Source organism: Panthera uncia, chromosome X, assembly GCF_023721935.1.
Source record: "Panthera uncia isolate 11264 chromosome X, Puncia_PCG_1.0, whole genome shotgun sequence".
Classification (NCBI taxonomy): Eukaryota; Metazoa; Chordata; class Mammalia; order Carnivora; family Felidae; genus Panthera; species Panthera uncia.
This window is the reverse complement of record NC_064817.1, coordinates 40,310,931-40,331,396: the sequence shown is the minus strand read 5'-3', so window position 1 is coordinate 40,331,396 and position 20,466 is coordinate 40,310,931. Positions and strand designations below refer to the sequence as shown.

Genomic DNA, 20,466 nt, shown 5'->3' with positions numbered 1-20,466 from the left:
TCTTTAGGGTAGAAATAGGTGAGTCTGTGGGGTGAATAATGGTGGGGTCTTTGGAGTGAGTAATGGGGATTGAGGTGAGTGAGGAAAGATCTGTGGAGTTATTGACGGGGTGTCTGTAGGGTACCTGATCAGGAGACAAGAGGTTGAATAAATTGAAGAACTTAGAGATTTGGAAAGTTCTCAGCCTGTCCATATTGCAAAGGATGAGAAAGTGTGTTCTGGAGAGAATACCAAGGGTGTGAGTGGATGATTACTTCTTCAAAGAGATAATGGGTGTCTCGGGGATCTAATTAGCCATCAAGGGACGCTGTGGGGTCAGTGATAGGGGGTTTGTGAGGTTATAAATTAGAGGTCTCTGTGATGATGATGGGGGTCTATGGCTGAGAGAACGGTTATCTGTGAAATGAATGAGTGATGGAAGGGTTTGTGGGGCCAGTCACAGGGCATCTCTGGGGTTAATAATTAAAGATCTCTCAGTGTTAGGGTCCATATCTTTTATTTCCTGATTCTAAAAACTGCCATCATCATGGACTGCCTAGGTTCCTCTGTACCTTTGTCCCAGTGCTTCCTGGCAGTAGCTCCACACACGTCCTTTCTTGCCTCTGCCTCTGGCCCTTCTGGTGCTTACCCATCAGCAGGCATTTGCCAGATCAATTCATTTTGTGCCTCCAACCTGTGGGAGTAAGGACTGGACTCTTTTGACTGGTGGAGGGTTCCTCATCAGCCAGTGTTTGAGCTTGGCTTATATTAGTTCTGCTTGCTCTTGCCTTTTGTGGCTTTGGCATCCAGCATGCTCTGGGCATGAGCGAGCTGCTTTACAGAATCAAGCACGAGGATTCCAGGTAGCACCAGCCACAGAGCGTTCATGAAGACAAAGTAAAACCAGAAGTAGAGTGGATGGCCCAGCTCCCCATGCTGGAATCCGTCCCGGTGCTCTGTCAGGAAATAGAGCACATCCCCGTAGATCTGACCTGTGGGGGGCAGAAGAGGAAAGGGAAACCAAAGTGAAGAGGAAAAGCTATTCTGAGGCATTTTATAAGTCATCATTCAAGGTCTCAGAGCTCAGGATTCCCAAATCTAGAGAGCTAAGAATTCTGAAATCATATGGCTGAAAAATTTGAGTAATTACAAAAGTGAGAATTCTAGAAATCAGAAGCTGAGCATTTCTGAACTCAGGAGAGTACATTATCACCAGAATTTAAGGAAGCTCAAAGTGCTTTCATTCAAGACAGATCAGGATTCCAGAACTAAAGAAATCTAGCCATGTAAGAACCCACGAGGACTGAATGTCAGATGAAGGGAGCTCAGAATCCTGATCCTGGAGGATCCAGGGGCTTCCCACCATGGTGGGCCACCTCATGTATCCTTCACAAGAGACTTTGTGATGAAGGAGGAGGAGAAATGAACCCTCCCTACTTGAGAATACAGACTGAGGGCGTCATGGATGTTCGAGAACCTCAGGAATATGTCAGTCAGTCTGACTCAGCCCTGGATGGGCACAGTTGAGAGACGCTCTCTGCAGGAATGCCTCTGTGTCTGGAGATCCCTCATCAACCCCTCCAGCACTCAGTGTGGGCCCTCTCCTCACCTACAGAGACCACGAGCTGTAAGACAAAGCGGAGGGGCTGCTGGCGGAGAAAGGCGATCACAACCCATAGGCTGAGTGGTCCCCATAGGCAAGCTGTGATGGTTTCCATGCATATCGTGAAGTTGTCACTCCTGTGGGAGAAAGGATTGGAGAACGCTGGCATCACTGTGCTCTACCCACAGGGCACCCCATTAGTGCTCCTTGACTCATCACCACCCCAAACCAATGCAGGTTTCCCTTGATGGAGGCAAACACTTACAGGATATATCGGCTGTCTCCCTTGGCATACTCTTTCCCTGAAGAAAATAAGAGGCATACATGAAGAATAAAGGCAAGAAAAGGAACTCAGACTTGTGAGAGATGAGTGCCCATGTAAGCTGGGCTTTATAACCTGTCTATGCCTCAGTTTCCTCATTTGTGAAATGGGGTAGCTGTCTGGATTCTAGAGTTAACATACATATAATGATAATTTATGCACACCTGACACAGAACAGTAAGTAATGCTGTGATTGTCTAGTATTCAATAAATGTGGAATGAAAGGAGTTAAGTGTAGGTGATGGAGTGAGTAAAGTAGCCAATGAGTGAGTAAGAGTGAGTGAGTGAGTGAGTGAGAGAGAGAGCACACAAGCAAGCGAGCATGCAAGCACAGAGGTGAACAGATTAGTGAATAAAAGAGTGGGAGGAGAATTAGTAAGAAAAAGACAGACTACCCAGTATAAAAATAGGCAAGAGACAATAATAGTTTCTTCACAAAAGCGGATTCCCAAATGGTCAATAAATATATGAAAGGTGCCCAAACTTTGATTAGTCATTAAGGAAAAGTAATGAGATATCACTCGCATCCACTAGGACTAAAATTGAAGAAACGCCTGACCATACCAAGTGTTGGCGAGGATGTGGAGGAACTAGAACTCCCATATACTGCTGGTGGGAAAATAAAATGGTGCAGCCATTTTTAAAAACAGTTTGGCAGTTTTTCATAAAGTTAAACAGACATCTACCATTCTTCTCCGCCATATTTACAAGAGAAATGAAAACAGATCTCCACAGTCTTGTGTATGCTAGATCAAAGTGTTATGGAAGAATAGTAGTTTCATTCATGAGGCCAAAAAGGAGTATTATCTATAACAGCAAAAGACTTGGACAAGTCAAATAATTCTGTAACATCTATGCTTTGAAAGGTCTTCATGAACCAATGAGGAGTAACCCCATTAAAAAAAAGCAAAGTTCAGGGGCGCCTGGGTGGCTCAGTCGGGTAAGCATCTAACCTTGGCTCAGGTCATGATCTCATGGTCTGTGAGTTCAAGCCCTGTTTTGGGCTCTGTGCTGACAGCTCAGAGCCTGGAGCCTGCTTTGGTTTCTGTGTCTCCCTCTCTCTCTGCACCTCCCCCTTCTCTCTCTCTCTCTCTCTCTCTCTCTCTCTCAAAAATAAATATTTTTAAAAATGTTAAAAAAAGCAAAGGTCAGAGGTGTCTATAGTATATTACCATTTGTTTACACAAAAGGAAAAAAAAACGATGATGATGATGATAGTTATGGCATCTACTGTCTGCCAACACTGTTCTAAGCAACTTACATATATTTGGATATTACTGTTATCCCTCTTTTGCAAATGGTAAACTGAGGCTTATGTGTGTAATTTTTGTGTAAATAAACCCTGGAAAAAACATATGCAATTATAAATATTAGTTAATAATTGGGGACACTTGGTGGACAGAAGGTAGATTTTCATTGCATACCTCTTTAAATGTTTTTTTGACCCATATGAGTATATCCCCAACAAAAAAGGTAAACAAATTTTTAAAATAATGTTAGACTTGGTGGTTGGATAAATATCTAAGCCAATCCCTGCCCAGAAAATTCCCTCCCACAGCACATCAAAGAACTCAGGACTCACAGAGTTGGGACAAGAAAGCTTGGTCTTCAAGAAGATCTTCGTGGTAGAGGCTGAACCAGCCCTCAATCACCAGGTGAATGAACCCACATACTGCAAACCAGCACAGGGACAGTCGCCGCCAAGTCCCCAGGGGGACAACTGCAGCACGACCTGACAACAGCCACGTGGTCACAACCAAGACTCCAGAGACAGAGAAGAGGCCAGCCAGGAGATGCCAAGTGGGGCAGTCATTGGGCACAAAGTTGTCCAGCCTCAGGTGCCGAGGCCAGTATGGGTGCAAAGGGCTGGCATTGGTGGTCATGTCTTTGTAGGTTGATGTCTGTAAGCAGAAAGGAGAAAAAAGGACAAAAACTTGAATAGAAAGCACAGCATGAGACCATAAAATCAAATTCAAATAGTTTATTATCACCAGAAATGTAAATGGATTAAAATTATCAGTTAATATACTGTAAGACTGGATTAAAAATAATCTATATGCCCTCCTGGAGCCATAAGATGTGGGAGGTACAGTAACCAGGTCAGATCCTGGACCTCGGGGGTCACAGTCAGCTAGAGAAGATATAGAAACCAGGCCTAGCCCCTGCCCTCATTGGTCACAGTCTGGTGGGCAGACACAAGAACCATATTAGGTCCCAGCTCTCATTGGTTATGCTCTGATAAGGGAGATACAGGGGCCAGGCGTGGTCCTCGCCCTCAGGAGTCACAGTGGGCTGGGGAGACCCAGCGATCAGGTTGAGTCCCATTGCAGGGGTCAGGGTCTAGCATCTTTCAACAGAAAACTATTCCCTCCCCGTAGTCCTGGAAACTGCAGGACAGAAGAGAGAAAACTAATCAGCACTACAATCCTCAGGTTCAGTGTATGGAAAGGCAGACCCTTCCTGAAATCGCGCATAAGGGTACCAACCTGCAAGAAAGAGGAAAGCGGAAGGCGGGGGTCTTGGGCGCGGTGCTAAACATCAAAAAAAGGATCAAATACAGAGACCACCAATTAGAACTTGAAGCCTGTAGGCCAGCTGCCCAATGAGAAAGCAGATCTTCTGTTGTCCCAACAACCGCGCTGTAGCAGAGGGTCGCGCGCAGGCGCGTTTGGTGGGCGGTGGGAGTGTGTGTAAAGGGGAGGGTCTCTCGCAGGCGCTGAGGGCCAGCTGTTTAGCAGTTGGGAGCTAGGGGATGGAGTAGCCGACTGGGGGGGAGGACACTCACCCAGCGGCGCGGTCGCAGTCGCAGCGGTCTTCTTCACGCTCCAGGCTGGCTCGCTGGCGGAGTAAAGTCCCTGGTTCAGACTCATCCTCTCACAGGTCCTCGCCTTACGGAGCTAACCAATGGAGGGGCTGGGAAGGCGACCAGGGCCGCTCCTAACCAATAGGAGCTCTCTGTGTGCCGCCGGCCCTGCCTCCATGCGTGGTGCCATTTTCGCTGTTGGTTGAGACCGTGTCAGGAGTTGGGTGAAAAGGTGGGAGTTGCCAAGGTTGGTGGGCGTTTTCGGGCTGAAGCCTGTCTGCAGTGAGTCTTGGCTCCGATTTCCCTATCCCATTATCAATCATATCAGAAACCTGGTGTTTATCTTCCTCATCTGCTGTTGAGTCAGCATTGCTTTGTGTTCTCTTACCTTTGCCCTCGTTTTTTAGGCAGAGCAACCGGTTCCCGGAGCAATCGTCAATCCTCACGCCCGAACCGGCAAGGACGCTTAATACGACAGGCAGATCACATTTGTACACTGAGCCTCTGCCCTCTACCTCAGCGCTCAGAACTCCTCAGCGGTCATTCTTACCTCTCCCGACTTCAAGTCAGAAGAAGCAGTGAAAGCCCAAGCTCCTCAGCCTTGCTGACCAATTGCAGTGGAGACCCTCAATCTCCCTGTGCCAACTCTGAAGAGCCAATCCGAATTTCCTAACTCTAAGCCAGCAGGCACCCCAGACCGCGCAATCAGTCAGAACCCAGACCTTCCTTTCCAATTGGAACCCACAAGCTTCAGTCCTAAGGACCAATAAGCAGGAACTCTTCATCTTTCTTGCTTTCCCCCTCTCTGTCCTTGTCAGAGCAACCAATCAGAATAGGGATCCCTCAGTTTTCCAGCCAGTTAAGTATCAGGACTCGCCCACATCCAACTATCCAATCTGTCCTGGCCCCACTCAAATCAAGCTATGCGGTCCTCAGGCTCATCATCCAATCGTGAACAATAATAAATTAACCACGAACCAGTCACAATGTACTCCCTCTTCATGATTTCCAGCTTCCAAACCTTTATCCATGCTGTGCCCATTCCTCACTCACCTCTATTCCCCACTGGTCAGTGAAGAAAGAGCCTTTTGTATCTTTCCTACTTTTATTTGACAATAACAAACTGTATATAAAAAGGGAGAAGGAAGGCGGGGAGGCCCTGGATCTCCCCCTCTCTGATTCCCCAAGCATCCTCCACCCCTAGGCCCCAGCAGGGACCACCCCCTTCCCGCCTTGTGGTGGGGTGGGGATAGACAGGCATGGAAATTGTGTGTGTGTGTGTGTGTGTATGTGAGTGCACACATGAGCATGTGTGTGTAGGAGTGTTGGGGGGGTTAAGGATGGAGAGGGATCAAGAATTAGAGATAGGGCCTTCCCTCATCCCCCATCCTGAGGAGGGGTCTTGAGGGAGCTTTGAGGATCCATAGATGTGCCTCAGCCTATGAGACGGTAGAAGATCCAACATCCAAAAGTGACCCAGTGACTGGCCCAGCTGAGCTCTGACCACTTGTGGACAGTGTATGCCATGCCGTAGCCCTGTGGGAGAGAAAGAGGTGACAATCCCACTCGGCAAGAATAAAAAAGATCTCCAAAAAACTCATCCTTTGCTCAAGGACATTTCTGTGACTCCATGGTAACCCTAGGTGAGGCCCCAGAGAAGAGACTGGGTACATATGAAAGAGGGTTTTTTTTTCTTTCATGTTTTCTTCTTCTTTAAAAATTATTTTAAGAACAAGACAAGGCAGTCCCACTCTCTGACCTGTACTCTCCTTACTATACAAGGAGCTCCTAGAAATCAATCTTTCAAAAAGAAAAAAAAAAAACTGGCAAAGGAGTATGTCATTCTCACTAAGGAAAAAAACCAATGGCTCTTAAACAAATGAAAAGATACTCTGCTTCACTCATAATCTTCCTCCTCTAAAACTGGCAAACATATCCAGGAAGTGTGAGAGGCACCCTGTTGACAGGGTGACAGATATGGTCACACAATGCTTGTGGGAGGGCAAAAAGGTAACTTTTCCATTGTAACTATGAAGGCTAGATCCTATAGTTCTGTCTATACCTGTGAATCCACATGGGTACGAGGGTATTACTTACTGCAGCACCATTTGCAATAGGAAAAGGGCTGGAAATCACCTAGGTGTTCACTGATAAGGGCAAATTACACTGGGTCCTATCCTCACAGTGGAAAACAAATGAATGAGGACATTCCATGTACTTTTGTGGAAGATGTTCAAGAATTACGTGAAAACAGCAACACGCAGAACGGTATCATTCACGAGTTACTTTAGGGCAAAACTTGGGGTGGGAAAGGGAATTAAAATATATTTTTATATTTGTGCTTACATTTTAGAAGGATATTTTAATAAAACCACTAAAAGTAGTTACTTGTAAGAGGGCAGGGGGTAGACAGTAGGAGCAAGACTTTTCCTTGACTATCTTGAATACTGTTTGGTTTTTGAACCTTGTGATATATGTATGAACTGTTTTTAAGTGTTTTAATAAAAATAAAACAAGAGGGGCGCCTAGCTGGCCCAGTTGGAAGAGCACGCGATTCTTGATATTGGGGTTGGGAGTTGGAGGCCCACATTGGGTGTAGAGATTACTTAAATAATTTAAAAACTTTAAAAAATAAAACAAGAAAAAATAAAAATAGAACAAAACCTAGATTTTGCACCCAACCTTAATAAAAATTAAAAATTGTTTTTAGGGGCGACTGGGTGGCTCAGTTGGTTGAGCATCTGACTTCGGCTCAGGTCATGATCTTGAGGTTCATGAGTTTGAGCCCCATATCAGGTTTGCTGCTGTCAGCCTGTCAGCCTGTCAGCACAGAGCCCACTTTGGATCCTCTGTCCCCCTCTCTCTGTGCCTCTCCTGCTTGTGCTCTCTCAAAAATAAATAAATAAACATTAAAAAAAAGTTTTTTTTTAATGTTTATTTATTTTTGAGAGACAGAGGCAGAATGCGAGTGGGTTGGGGCAGAGAGAGAGGGAGACACAGAATCAGAAGCAGGCTCCAGGCTCTGAGCTGTCAGCACAGAGCCCGACGCGGAGCTCGAACTCACAAGCCATGAGATCATGAGCTGAGCTGAAGTCGGACGCTCAACCGACTGAGCCACCCAGGCGCCCCAAAAATAAATAAATATTAAAAAAATTAAAAAAAATTGCTTTTAATGACAGAAAGCATAAAATAAAGTAATAAAATAAAGTATAAAATAAAGTTTTATTTTCAATTAAAAATAAAAAATTTAAAAGAGAAGCAACACCTGAATCCTGCAAGAGCCATAGGAAGAAACAGTCTTTTTAAAATTGCTTTTCATTTAAAAAGGAGTAAAATCTGGAATGTGCATACTCCACATGAATAAAAATAGTATATACATTTTAATGTACATTCTTAAAGCAGAATCCAGACTTTGCACACTCAACCTGAGTAAAAATACTTTTTTAATTAAATAAGAAGGAAACCATGCGAATTCTACCTAAACAAAAATATGATGAAATAATTAATTCTTTGACAAGTTAAACTTGGATTTTGCACTCTATCTCTGTGAAATCAATTCTATAAGTAAAATAGTTTGCACACTTCGCCCTAATGAGAGCCCCAACAATACGAATCAACCAGAAGGACAATGGGAAAGAGCAACTGAGGAGCACAAGCTTCACAGGCTAGAGATGCACGACACAAGGTCCTCATGCCTCGGCCTCTTCACCTTTGTCCTCGTGGTTCCCATGAGCAGGTAGCACAACCCTAAGTAACCTCCAGCCCAGGGCCCCGCCTCACCTGCTCCTCTGTGGTGTCATCCACATCGACATCAAACAGGGAGCCCAGGTAGGCCAGATGGAAGATGGCCAGGGCCCCAAAGAGCAGGTTTAAGGCTCGCACCCCCAGGCCCTGTGGGGGACAGATGGATATGTTTGGCAGCTGGATCTACTCGCTGTCTCCCAGCCCCACCTGGGCAGGGGAACCCAGGGAGACGCAAGGCACAGTAGGTCCCGGGAATGAGGATGTCTAGTGCACAGGGCATGCCCTGGGGTAGGAAAAAGATGGTTCAGATCTTCCCATGGGAGCTCATCCAAGGATGAGGGTACTTTAGCCTGAGGGCATCCAGGGGGAGATATTCAGGCAGAAGAGGAAGAATGGAGAGACTTGAGTTAGGGGGCTTAGGGTGATAAACGTCAGTTGCTGGGTGGGACACAAATCTGAGGTTGTCCATATTTCTCATTGCAAGCAAATGAAAAACAAAAACAAATCCTCACCATGACCTACAAGATCCACCACTCTCCCCACCTCACTCGCTCTGCTCAAGCCACACTAGCCTCCTTGTTGTTCCTCAAATATTCCAGGCTCTCTCCCATCTCAGAACCTTTACACGGGTTGTTCTCTTTGCCTGGAATGCTTCTCTTCCTCATCTCCTTCAGTTAAAGAGCTCGAAAGTCACCTCCCTATCTAAAATTAAAACCACTCATGCTCCTCGATACTTCCCCTCCCGTTTCTCTTATGTATTTTCTCCTTGGCATGAATCACAATCTAAGAAACTATTATTCTCTACTGACTTTTAAAAAATTTACTGTCTCATCTGTTAAAATATTTGTCCCATAGGGCTGGGACTTCAGTCTGTTTTGTTCACCATTGTGTCTCCAGTGCCTAGAATAGTGCCTGATACCAGTAGGTACTCAATAAATGTTCAGTGAGGGGACAAATGCCAGGTGTGTATAGAGCAGGTGCTTGATAAATGTTTGTTATAGAAATGGATGCTAGTGAATAAAAGCGAGGTTCTGGGGATGGCTCAGGTGCCAGAAGAGGAAGCTGGGCATCCTGAGACAGAAAGAAGATGGAGACAGATGTAACAATTTTGAGGGGGAGTGTTGGGTTGAACCCTCACCAAGCGATGCTGGTGCGAACAGTTTGGTGGACACCGTTTCGACAAGACGCAGGCACTGAGGATCCGAGCCAGGCGCTTCCGGAGGACTGGGGTGGATGTCAGGAGATAAGGGGGTCAGGTTAGCCTCAGGGGACAGTGGTCCAGCCCTGTCCCACCTTCCATCCCATCTGCTGGGCTGGGCTCTGTGCTTACCATGTTCCACGTAAGTGATAAATGCCAGGGATAGCAGCACCGCAGCCAAATGGAAGCTGAAACCCTAGGGGGCCCCGGGGGCGATGAAGTGAGTGAGGAGGTGCTGCCACCCCTGCCCAGCTCCCCCCACTCAATATCCCGCTCTGCCCTGCTCACGTGCAGGAGGGCACTGGCTGCATAGGTGACCAGCACGGCAGAAAAGGTCCCCAGACGAAGAGCATTCTTGAAAACATCTGGAAGGGGGAGATGCGGGTCAAGAGGCTCCTGGGATCCCCTCTGCCCTTCCTGGGGGGCTGTAGGGCAAGGTGAGGAACCCACGACCTGCTGGAGCTCCCAGGATAAAATCTTTATAATGGCCTCAAACTTAGCGCCTGATCTTCCCTCCCAACCTGCTCCTCCCACGGTATCCCCAAGTTCAGCTGATGTCAACTCTACTCTTTTAGTTCCTCAGGGTAAAAGCCTAAGATCACCCTTGCTCTGCTCTCCCCCTATTCCCACAACTAAACTCTCAGCAAATCCTGTCAGACTTACCCTCAGAATTTTTCCAGAATCTGACCTCTCCTCTCCATGGCCACTGCCACTACCACCATTGCTCACTTGTGCTGCTGCCATGGCCTCTTTACTGCTTCCACCCTTGCCCCCTTCCCACCTGCTCTCATAGCAGCCAGAGGGTCCTGTTATGACCCAAGTTAGCCCTCAGCCATCCTCTGCTCAGACCCCTGCTTTGGCTCCACTTCCCAGAGAAAAAGCCAAAATCCTTCCTGTGGTCAGTGAAGCCCTAGGGGACCAGGCCCCTATCACCTCTCTAACCTCACCTCCTTCCACTGGTTCCCTCACTCACTCTGCTCCTGCTGTACTGGTTTCCTCCCTGTTCCTCCAAGTGCCAAGTATGCTCCTACCTCAGGGCCTTTGCACTGGCTGTGCTTTCCATCTGTTACACTCCTCCCTCCATCTGTTACACTCCTCCCTCACACATTTGCATCGCTTGTTCTCTCACCTTGCTCAGGTGTTTGCTCAAATGTCACCTCCTCAGGGGGGCTTGCTCTGGCTAATTTATTTAAAATTGCAAAACCCCCTCCAACACACACACACACACACACACACACACACACACACACTCGTGCCAACACTCCCAGATTATCTTTACTTGCTTCATTTTTTTTTTTTACCATAGTACTTGTCACCACTTGAGATATGTATTTTTTTCTCTTGCTGTCTGCTCTCCCCACAAAACTGCCACCACCACAGGGGCAGAGATTTTGGTTTTTCTCCCCCCTGGTCCCTGCAGTATCTTCAGTGCCTAGCACACAATAGGTTCTCAGTAAATGTTTGTTATATGAATGTGGGGAAGGGCCTGGGTTGGGGACTCTCAACTCTTGGAGTGGTGACTTGGTGACTCACAGTTATTTAGCCAATAAGACATGGGCAAGTTCCAGCTTGTAACAACTTCCACCATGGACCGCGGCAGCTCCACGTTCAGTGGCTTGGACACCGTCAGGTCCCTGTGGGCAAAAGAGACATGCAAATTCATGTGGTGTCTCACGCCAGCTGACCTCCACACCTCTGTCTTGGCTGTTCCCTCCCCTGGGAGCACCCTCCCCCTCCCTGCGGCTCCTCTAGGCAGCACCCTGTGGGAGAGGGGGCCCCCCCAGCCCTCCCCACCATTCCAGGTGATCCTTCTCCTCGGTGAAGCCAGCCCCTGCCAACGTGGCCGTGGCCTCGGACAGAAAGCCCACAAAATAGTTGCTGAAGTGGAAGGAGACAGCACTCTCGTAGGCTCGCAGCCACCTGGGGAGAAAGGGGCAGGGGAGAGAGGGATCATTCCTAGGCACCGGCATGATACCCCGCCATGTGTCAGCATCCCCAGCCCCACTCTGTAGACTCACCTTACCATGGTGCCCCTAGGGCCCCCAGGGGTCAGGAAGGCAGCAGAGAAGAAAGGAAAGAGAGTCAGAGAGGCCCTGGAGGCTGGCCTGAGTTGTTTGCAGACAAGACAAGACAAGACAAGACAGAAACATGGTGGCAGAAGAGGGGCACTGTGACAGTCACACGCATCTACACACCGTCAGTTCATTTCACGTGCCTCAAACAGATGTGTGAGCTGCCCTATAATAGGACACAGCCCTACAGTCTCACAAGGCCAGACATCTAGACCCAGCCACTGTCGGAGACTTGACCTCACCACGCTACACACTGACACAGCCATGTGGCCAGACACAAATACCATCAGACTCCCAGCCTCATAGCTCCCTAGTCTGACTCAGTCACCATAAGATACACCGAAGTCCTTTATTTAGGCACAGACACCACCAAGCACCCTGCTATGCACGTGTACATGATACTACACTCAAGACAGTCATCCCATCCGTTGTACAGTCAGACACGGTGAGAAACAGACAGCATCCTGGAAAAAGCGTAGGGTCTGGAATCATTCCTGCGAATGATGCCTGGCGGCTTAGCTAGGTGACACTGGGCGAGGCACTCCACCTTTGGGAGCCTCATCCAGCATCAGACACCATCAGCAGTGAGTGAGTGGGAGACAGGGTCATACAATCAAACAGTTGGATTAAATCCTACAGTCACACCACAGGTGGATGGACGGTCCTGCAGCCAGGCACAGGCGCACGGTCAGTCACAATCCCTCAGCTAGATGACACCAGGCAGCCAGAGAAGGCTGACTCACCAGTGGAATCCATCACAGACAGGCAAACAGCATGCTACAGCCAGACCCATCCCCAGCCAGAGTTCCAGTCAACCCAGCTTTATCTTCTCCAAAGACAGGCACACAGCTCATCATTGACAATGGCACAGCTAGACAGCCAGAACACCAGTCTCACACAGTGAGTGAGCGGCTGGTAGGCAAACAACCCATATACGCCCCTAGCTAGAGTCACAGACAGGTCAGCATCACCCACCAACACATACTTGTCACTCCCCATTGTGGTTGCATAACTTGTTCCTAACAGTGGAACAGATGGATAGCCAGACCCAGTTATGTGGTACGATGTCAGTCATACAAATTCACAGAGCCAATCTTGGTCACACAAGAGCTACAGGCATTCAGTCTATGTCTAGTCACGGGATAGATGGTCAGATAGCCTCAGATTAAAGAACAAAGCGGTCACAGACTGTGCCCCCATCCCCCGGTCAGCCCCGCTCGCCCTCAGCACCTGCCCTCATTTACCTGGCTTTGCGTTTCTTGCTGTAGTAACAGAAGACAGATAGAAGCATTAAGAGACAGGCTCAGAGCTGGGGAGACCCCAGGCCCCTACCCAACCCCCTCACTGTGGGGCAGAGGCCTCAAAGGCTGTGCTCACTTGCGAAGGAGGCGGTCACCATCAAGGGGGATGAAGTATGGGAAGAGGTAGGGGCCCACACAGGTGGACAGCACAAGGCACAGCAGGGCCAGCGCCAGGCTCCGGGCCACCTTCTGCAGCCATCGGCGGCTCTGTAGGGATCAAGGCTCCATGAACACCGCCCCGTGGTGGCTCCCACAGTCCCTGCCCACCTGTCTACCCAGGACCTCACCAGTGGGCGGCCTTGGACAGCCTGTAGGTAGCTGTGGAAGGATATCCAGGGCCCAAAGACGATGGTGCCCACGAAGTAGAGGTAGCCCATGAACTCCACGGGCGAGGGCACTGCACCCACCTCGCCCCGGTCCAGGTCGAAGCCCAGAGACACCGCCTTCATGGCCACGATCATCTGGGCCCCTATGTGTGGCGCCCGTGGTCAAGTGGGCAGGCAGAGAGCAGGTCCGCGTAGGGAGATGGGGGGGGGGGCACCAGGTGAGAGGTGGTAGGAAAAGAGGAGGACAAGTGTGGACAGGTGGGCACAGTGTCAAAGAGGCAGGTGAGCAGGTGGGCCCAGGACCAGCAGACACCCTTCCTCACGTGTCAGGCATGGACATGAGATAGGACAGACAGACGGGAGGGGGAAGTCATGGTGGAGAGAGAGAGACACAGATGTGAGGGGCATCAGAGGCCTGCGTGTCCACTGGGGTGGGCGGATGAGGGAGAAAAGTGGGGAAGGAAAGACAGGGTTGGGGAATTAGGAGATGTGGAGTGGAGCAGGAGGGCTGGGGCAGGTGAGAGGGCCAGGGCTGCCTACCTCGCATCTTGTGCCATGTCACGGTGTCCACCATGTGCATCTCACTGAGGAAAGAAGGTGGTCTTGGCCCATGACTCCCATGGTCTTGGAGACCACAAAGGAGAGGGTTTTATCTTCCCCGAGCCCGCATAATGTCCTGGAGGAATAATTCTCCAGGACTCCCTCCTCCAGTGGGGAGAGCCCAAGCCCAGCCTGTCCCGCACAGCCTTTAGAAAGAACACGTCTCCCAGATTCCCTCTCCCCCATCCGGGAATACCCCCATGCCCTCCCCGTCCTGATCAACCTCACGAGGAGTGACCTGGGGGGCCCCACTGGCCCTTTTGCCAATGGTGTGGGGATGAGGACTCGCACCCGTACCCCATGAGTAGGTAGATGAGGATGGTGACGGAGAGGAAGACGCCACGATGGGAGGAATGTCGGCAGAGGAACAGCACGAGGTAGCACAGGAGGCTGAGCAGCACGACCCAAACCATGTGCAGCTGGAAGAAGTGGTAGAGGCTGAAGAAGCCACCTGCCACGGTGCTTGCATGCTTCAGGTAGGATGGCAACCCTTCAGGTGTCAGAGAGAGAGAAAGAGAACAAGAAAGGGAAGTTGGGGGCTGCCTGGGTGGCTCAGTTGGTTAAGTGTCCGACTCTTGGTTTCGGCTCAGGTCATGATCTTACGCTTCATCAGTTTGAGCCCCACATTGGGCTCTGCACTGACAGTGCGGAGCTGGCTTGGGATTCTCTCTCTCGCTCTCTGTCTGCCCCTGCCCCTGCCCTGCTCACACTGTCTGTCTGTCTCTCTTAAAATATAAATAAAGTTAAAAAAAAAAAAAGGGAAGTTAAATGGCCTGGTAGGGAAGGGAGGGCAACCCAGGCAGAGGGCACAGCATGGGCAAAGGCCTAGAGGTTGGAATGGGGTGAGATGCAGGAGGCCCAGAGCGGGTGTTGGGTGTTGGGGAGCTGGATAGGTGGTAGGGCCTGGGTTTCAAGAAAAGAAACAGGGGTGCCTGGGTGGCTCAATTGGTTAAGCGTCTGATTCTTGATTTCAGTTCAGGTCATGATCTTGGAACTCGTGAGATAAAGCCCCACATCAGGCTCCACACTAGGTGTGGAGCCTGCTTAAGATTCTCTCTCTCCCTCTCCCTCTGCCCTTCCCCAGCTCATGCGCATGCTCTCTCTCTCTGTTAAAAAAGTTTAGGGTGGCTCAGTCGGTTAAGTGCTGACTTCGGCTCAGGTCATGATCTTGCAGTTCATGAGTTTGAGCCCTGTGTCAGGCTCTGTGCTGACAGCTCAGAGCCTGGAGCCTGTTTACAATTCTGTGTCTCCCCCCCTCTCTCTCTCTGCCCCTCCCCTGCTCTCAAAAATAAAATAAACATTAATTTTTTTAATGTTTAAAAAACTAAAGAAAAGAAACATCTATAAAGGACATTTTGGGAACTCTGAAAAATTTGAATATCAATTTATGTCGGATACTATTACTGCATCCAGATTAAATTTCTTGAGAGATGATGGGTGAGGGTGCATTTGTTGGGGGAAGAAGTTCTTGGGGGACACACATTGAAGGATTTGGGTGTAGTGTCAGCACGTTCTTCATATGATTCAGGAAGATCATAGGTAGATAGATAGATAGGCAGATAGAGCTAATGTGTCAAGATGTTGACGTTTGGAGAATCTGGAAATGCATATATGGTTGCCCATGACATTCTTTCACCTTAACTTTTCGGTAACTTTGAAATATTTCAAAGTGATGAACCTGGGAAAAAACAAAACATCCATTTAAAATAAAAGAAAAAAGAAGGAGTGCCTGGGTGGCTCAGTCGGTTAAGCATCCAGCTTCAGCTCAGGTCACAATCTCACGGCTTGTGAGTTTGAGCCCACATCGGGCTCTGTGCTGATGGCTCAGAGCCTGGAGCCTGCTTCAAGTTCTGTGTCTCCCTCTCTCTCTGCCCCTCATCCACTTGCACTCTGTCTCTCAAAGATAAATAAACATTAAAAAAAATTTTAATACAAGAAAGAAAGCAGAGTAGGAGTGCCTGGCTGGCTTGGCCAATAAAGCATGCAACTCTTGATCTCGGGGTCATGAGTTTGAGCCCTATGTTGGGTGTAGAGATTACTAAAAAAATAAATAAATAAACTTAAAATACAGAAAAGAAATTATAGAATCTCTGAATCTCAGATTTCTAAAATTCTCAGCATCCAAGAGGGATCTTGGGAACTTGGAACCTCATCATTTGGATATAGGCTTGCCATCATTGTGGAAACAATTCCAGAATCCTACAATCCAGAAATCTCATCATGCCCTGATTTTAGAAATCCAGAATGCCAGCATTTTGGATGCCTTGAAATGTGAGAATTTCAGTTTGTCAGAATGCCCAAGCCCTGCAACATGATACTTTGGGACTCAATAACTCTGTGACATCAGCATTCCAGAATCTAATAACCTTGGGATGTAGACATTTCAGGATCCCAAGACTCAAGAACCTTAGCTTTCCAGAATCCCAGAACCCAGGCGTACTGAAAAACCTGGCTTGCCATGGCAGGATGTGGCTTGGCATGGTGTGGCATGGGGTGGCTGAGCATTAAGGACATGGTGTGGCAGAATGGTACTTGGGCTGGTGGGATGCAAGGGGCTAGACATGTTGGAGTATGGCTTGGTGTGGCAAAGATGTAGCAGGGTAAGATGTGGCTTGGTATGGATGAATGGGATATGTGTGATATGGCCTGGCATGGTGGCACATGGTGTGGCAAGCACTTACCAAGCCTCCAGAGGAGGCGGCAGGCGAGGCAGATGGCAAGGAGCAGCCAGATCTGGTCAAGGCCCTGCTGGGCAGTGGGCAGGAGACAGCCCTGCAGCAGCTGCTGGAAAAATTCCTGGCGGCTGAAGGTGGCCATTGCTGACCCCCACGGATGGATGGACAGACGGATAGACCTGTCAAAGTGGGGACATAGAAGGAGCCAGGATGTATCATGTTCAAGATGGACTTGAACATTCAGATTTCAGTCTGGGGCCCTTCACGTAGAGACATGGTACCCGGGGACTGGGGGAGGGTGTGAATGTCGGGTACATCAGATTGTGCCACCAACTGTGTGTGTGTGTGTGTGTGTGTGTGTGTGTGTGTCCTGGGTGTACACACACAACCCATGACCTGTGGTGAATGTGTTTCTCCATTGTTGTGAAAAGTCCAGGTCCGATGGTAATTAAATGGTGTACATTCTAGGCCCACATAGCAAATGGGGGCAGGGGGCTCCCTGGTTTCTAAGGTAGAGTCATTCTGTGTGGAGGGCAGAGAGGGAGATCCTGTGACACTTGGGAGCCGTGTGCATCTCTTCTTGTACGGATGTGGGGGGTGTCCTGTATCCCCTGCATGCCCCATCTCACCCCCACCTGGCCTCTTGCAGCCACCAACAAAGCTCTGCCCAGGCCCGGGGGACTGCAGGGAGGTGGGGTTGGTAGTAGGGGATGTAGCAATTGGAGAAGTGGGAAAGGTGATGGAGAGGGGCCCCAGGACGTGCGCTGCAGACCCGCGCGGGGAGGCCGGCTCAGGATGGGAACCAGGCAGCCGCACGCGCCGTGCTGGCGACTTACCTGGCAGGAAGGAAGCCGCGGTCCTGGGGGCCAGGGACGCACCGCCACCGCCACCGTCGCCGCCTCCTCCGGGCAGCCTCCCCCGCAGGCCGCAAGGCCGGGACCAGCTGCGGTTCCCAGGGCGGCGCGGAGAGCGGGCCCTTTAAATCCCGGGGAGGCCTGGCCGGCCAGCTCCGCCAATGAGAGGGCAGAAGAGGGGCGGGGACGGAGGAGGAGGGGAGCCGGAGGATGGAAGGAAGGAGGAGCAGGAGGTTGAGAGGAGCCGGGAGCGGGAGGACGTCGGCGCGCGGAACGTTGGCGCCAGCACCTTTCCGGCCTCTTGGTGCTGATGCAGCCCCTTGAAGGTTCGCTTCGGGAGGTCTTCTGACGATCCGAGAACCAACTTTCAAATCGTCAAATTCCTAACCCTTGGAAGCTGAGATGGGAAAGATGGGGGAGGGAGAAGGAAAGCCTGCTCCTGCGAGCCGGCCAAACTGCCCACCAGCGCAAGTCTGGCTACTTTTGTGCCCCCATTTCACAGATGGGAAAATAAATCGAGATCTCTCCTTCCCCCTCCGGTGAGGGAACTAAAGGAATCTTCAACCCTACTCACCTCCAGAGACGGGCCAGAAGCGTTTATAATTACTGTGTCACCTAGGGGCACGAATTAGGTGCCTGTACTTCCCCTGGGGATTCCTTGTCAGCACTTAGCTTGTCTTTGAGAACTGATTTGCCTGCTTAATTCCCTGCTGGGCTCACACCTGCCTTGAGGGAGAACCCAGCAACTAGTGTTCCCTGTGAACTGGGAGGCTAGAACAGAGCATCCATTGGGAGCATGTTTAAGCACTTACACGGGGGCCTGGGTGGCTCAGTCGGTTAAGCGTCCGACTTCAGCTCAGGTCGTGACCTTGCGGTCTGTGAGTTCAAGCCCCGCGTCGGGGCTCTGTGCTGACAGCTCAGAGCCTGGATCCTGTTTCAGATTCTGTGTCTCCCTCTCTCTCTGACCCTCCCCCGTTCATGCTCTATCTCTCTCTGTCTCAAAAATAAATAAACGTTAAAAAAAAAAAGCACTTACAGTGCCCCCAACAATGATTGGCATTGGGTTCTATCTGTACCAACACTGAGGATTTATGCAGCACCTGCTGTCTACAGCCCTTACCCTACAGCGTCGAGACACTCCCCTCTGTCCTTATCCTTAGGCTGATGAAGGGCTTTACAAAGGGGCATTTATTGGGTACATACTGCATATTTAGCATGAGTTGGAAGGAAGAAGAAAGCCCAGGTCAAGCTGCACCCCACCATGACCTGAGGAGCTAAGGAATACAGGATCTAATCAGATCAATACCTGCCAATATGAGCTGGGCAAGTCATGCCCACTCACTGGGCTTCAATGTCCCTTTCTGTTGAACAAAAGAGTGGGATTACCACTTCTTTGCTTGGAAATACCAATGGCAGTTGAAGAGAAATGTATGTCTCATCTCTTTAAAAAGTGTTAGCATATGGGTGCCAGGGTGGCTCAGCTGGTTAGGTTAAGCATCCAACTTCAGCTCAGGTCATGATCTCAGGGTCTGTGAGTTCGATCCTCCCAGTGGGCTCTGTGCTGACAGTTCAGAGCCTGGAGCCTGCATCAGATTCTGTGTGTCCTTTCTCTCTCTGCCTGTTCCCTGCTCTCTCTCTCTCTCTCCCTCAAAAAATAAACATTAAAAAATGTTAGCATAAAGTTAGAGTTTTAACTCATAAGATTGATACTCACGTATTACAAGTGGAAATATTTAACAGTTAATTATTCATTAAATTAATAATAATAATAATAATAATTATTATTATTATTATATAATAGTCCAGATGCACAAACATTATTTTCTTTCCTTAACAGCAGAATACAGACTACATTCTATGAATTACCATTTTAATTTTTCCCTCAGTTTTCAAACATACTCAAGTAGAGTCAACAATGACCCACAGCATATGCCAGAAATATTTCCCTTAGTTGCAAGACCTGGCATTTAAACTGGAAGATCCTCACTATGGGTGACCCTGAGCTTCACAGACTTGATTGTTTCCATGTAGTCTTTTGATGTGTATGACAAAGAACTAGTATCTAGACTCTAGGACATATAAAAGATGTCTACAACTCAGTAAGAAAAAGACAATACACTAGAAAAATGGACAGTGGATATTCAGGTAATTTACAGCAGAAGACCCCTGAAATGACCAATATATATAATATACGAAAAGATAACCCAATCTCTTTAGTTGTCATTGAAATGCAAAATTAAAACAATAATTAGATACCATTTCACATCTACTAGATGTGGTATTTTATGTTTTTATCACTGGAGCTTAGTAGAAGGTGGGTGTATTTGTCAAATCTTTTAGTTAGCCTTTGTGGTCATTATGGATTATGATTTCTGAGGCATTTTAAATAGTCTCTCCATAATTAAAGAGATGCAAATTAAGACAATGAGATCCCATTTTTCATTATTAGTTTGGCAAGTCAATCTAATGTCAATGCCAAGTCTCATAATAACAACATATTTTCCCCGTTTCTTTCTGTCTGTCTCTGTCTCTAATCTCTATCATCTGTATCTATCTATAGTTCTTTTAAACTATTTGATAGTAGTTGAAGATGTGATACCTTTTCAACTCAATACTTCAATATGAATTTTCTAAGAATGAGGACATTTTCTTCCATTCCTACCAGCAGAGTATGAATGTTCCAATTTATCCACATCTTCACCAGCACTCATTGTTATTTGACTTTTTAAAAAAATGTTCTTAATGTTTATTTTTGAGAGAGAGAGAGAGAGAGAATGAATGGAGGAGGGACAGAGAGGGGACACAGAATCCGAATCTGAGCTGTCAGCACAAAACCTGATGTGGGGCTCGAACTTAAAAGCGGTGAGATCATGACCTGAGCCAAAGTCAGACGCTTATCTGACTGAGCCACCCATGCGCCCCCCATCTTTATTTATGAAAGTAGCTTAATTGAGATATAATTTACATACCATAAAACTCACCTGTCTTA

General features: G+C 48.5%; 2 protein-coding genes across 3 annotated transcripts; both read right to left on the bottom strand.

Moving 5' to 3' along the window:
- Nucleotides 1-611: 611 nt before the first annotated feature.
- On the bottom strand, nt 612-4,769 carry EBP (EBP cholestenol delta-isomerase). Of its 2 annotated transcripts, XM_049643781.1 has the most exons (5): nt 4,690-4,769; nt 3,487-3,805; nt 1,848-1,884; nt 1,589-1,719; nt 612-971 (listed from the first exon to the last, which is right to left on the bottom strand). In XM_049643781.1, the coding sequence occupies exons 2-5, from the start codon at nt 3,785-3,787 to the stop codon at nt 748-750; spliced, it is 693 nt and encodes a 230-aa protein (XP_049499738.1). In that variant the 5' UTR covers nt 3,788-3,805; nt 4,690-4,769; the 3' UTR covers nt 612-747. The 2 variants fall into 2 exon arrangements, with proteins under 2 accessions (XP_049499738.1, XP_049499739.1); XM_049643782.1 differs by lacking the exon at nt 4,690-4,769 and having other exon boundaries at nt 3,487-3,812.
- A 1,006-nt stretch (nt 4,770-5,775) lies between these two features.
- Nucleotides 5,776-17,585, bottom strand: PORCN (porcupine O-acyltransferase). Its single transcript, XM_049643780.1, has 13 exons — nt 17,460-17,585; nt 16,630-16,802; nt 14,246-14,438; nt 13,889-13,932; nt 13,310-13,491; nt 13,099-13,229; nt 11,444-11,569; nt 11,183-11,283; nt 9,938-10,014; nt 9,782-9,845; nt 9,590-9,675; nt 8,488-8,598; nt 5,776-6,243 (listed from the first exon to the last, which is right to left on the bottom strand). Exons 2-13 carry the CDS (start codon nt 16,763-16,765, stop codon nt 6,142-6,144), a joined length of 1,353 nt encoding a protein of 450 aa, XP_049499737.1. The 5' UTR covers nt 16,766-16,802; nt 17,460-17,585; the 3' UTR covers nt 5,776-6,141.
- Between the last annotated feature and the right edge of the window lie 2,881 nt (nt 17,586-20,466).

Bases quoted from the DNA above. Each gene is read 5' to 3' on its own strand.
- PORCN (XM_049643780.1), bottom strand. From the start codon at position 16,765: ATGGCCACCTTCAGCCGCCAGGAATTTTTCCAGCAGCTGCTGCAGGGC. The intron at 13,230-13,309 runs GTGAGGTCCTGG...TGATCCCTACAG, and splicing joins CTGTCCAAGGCCGCCCACTG to AGCCGCCGATGGCTGCAGAA. The intron at 11,570-13,098 runs GTGAGCACAGCC...CTTTCTCCCCAG, and splicing joins GGTGACCGCCTCCTTCGCAA to GTGGCTGCGAGCCTACGAGA.
- EBP (XM_049643781.1), bottom strand. From the start codon at position 3,787: ATGACCACCAATGCCAGCCCTTTGCACCCATACTGGCCTCGGCACCTG. The intron at 1,885-3,486 runs GTGAGTCCTGAG...TATTTTCTTCAG, and splicing joins AGCTTTCTTGTCCCAACTCT to GGAAAGAGTATGCCAAGGGA. The intron at 972-1,588 runs GTGAGGAGAGGG...TGCCCCCCACAG, and splicing joins ACAGCTCGTGGTCTCTGTAG to GTCAGATCTACGGGGATGTG.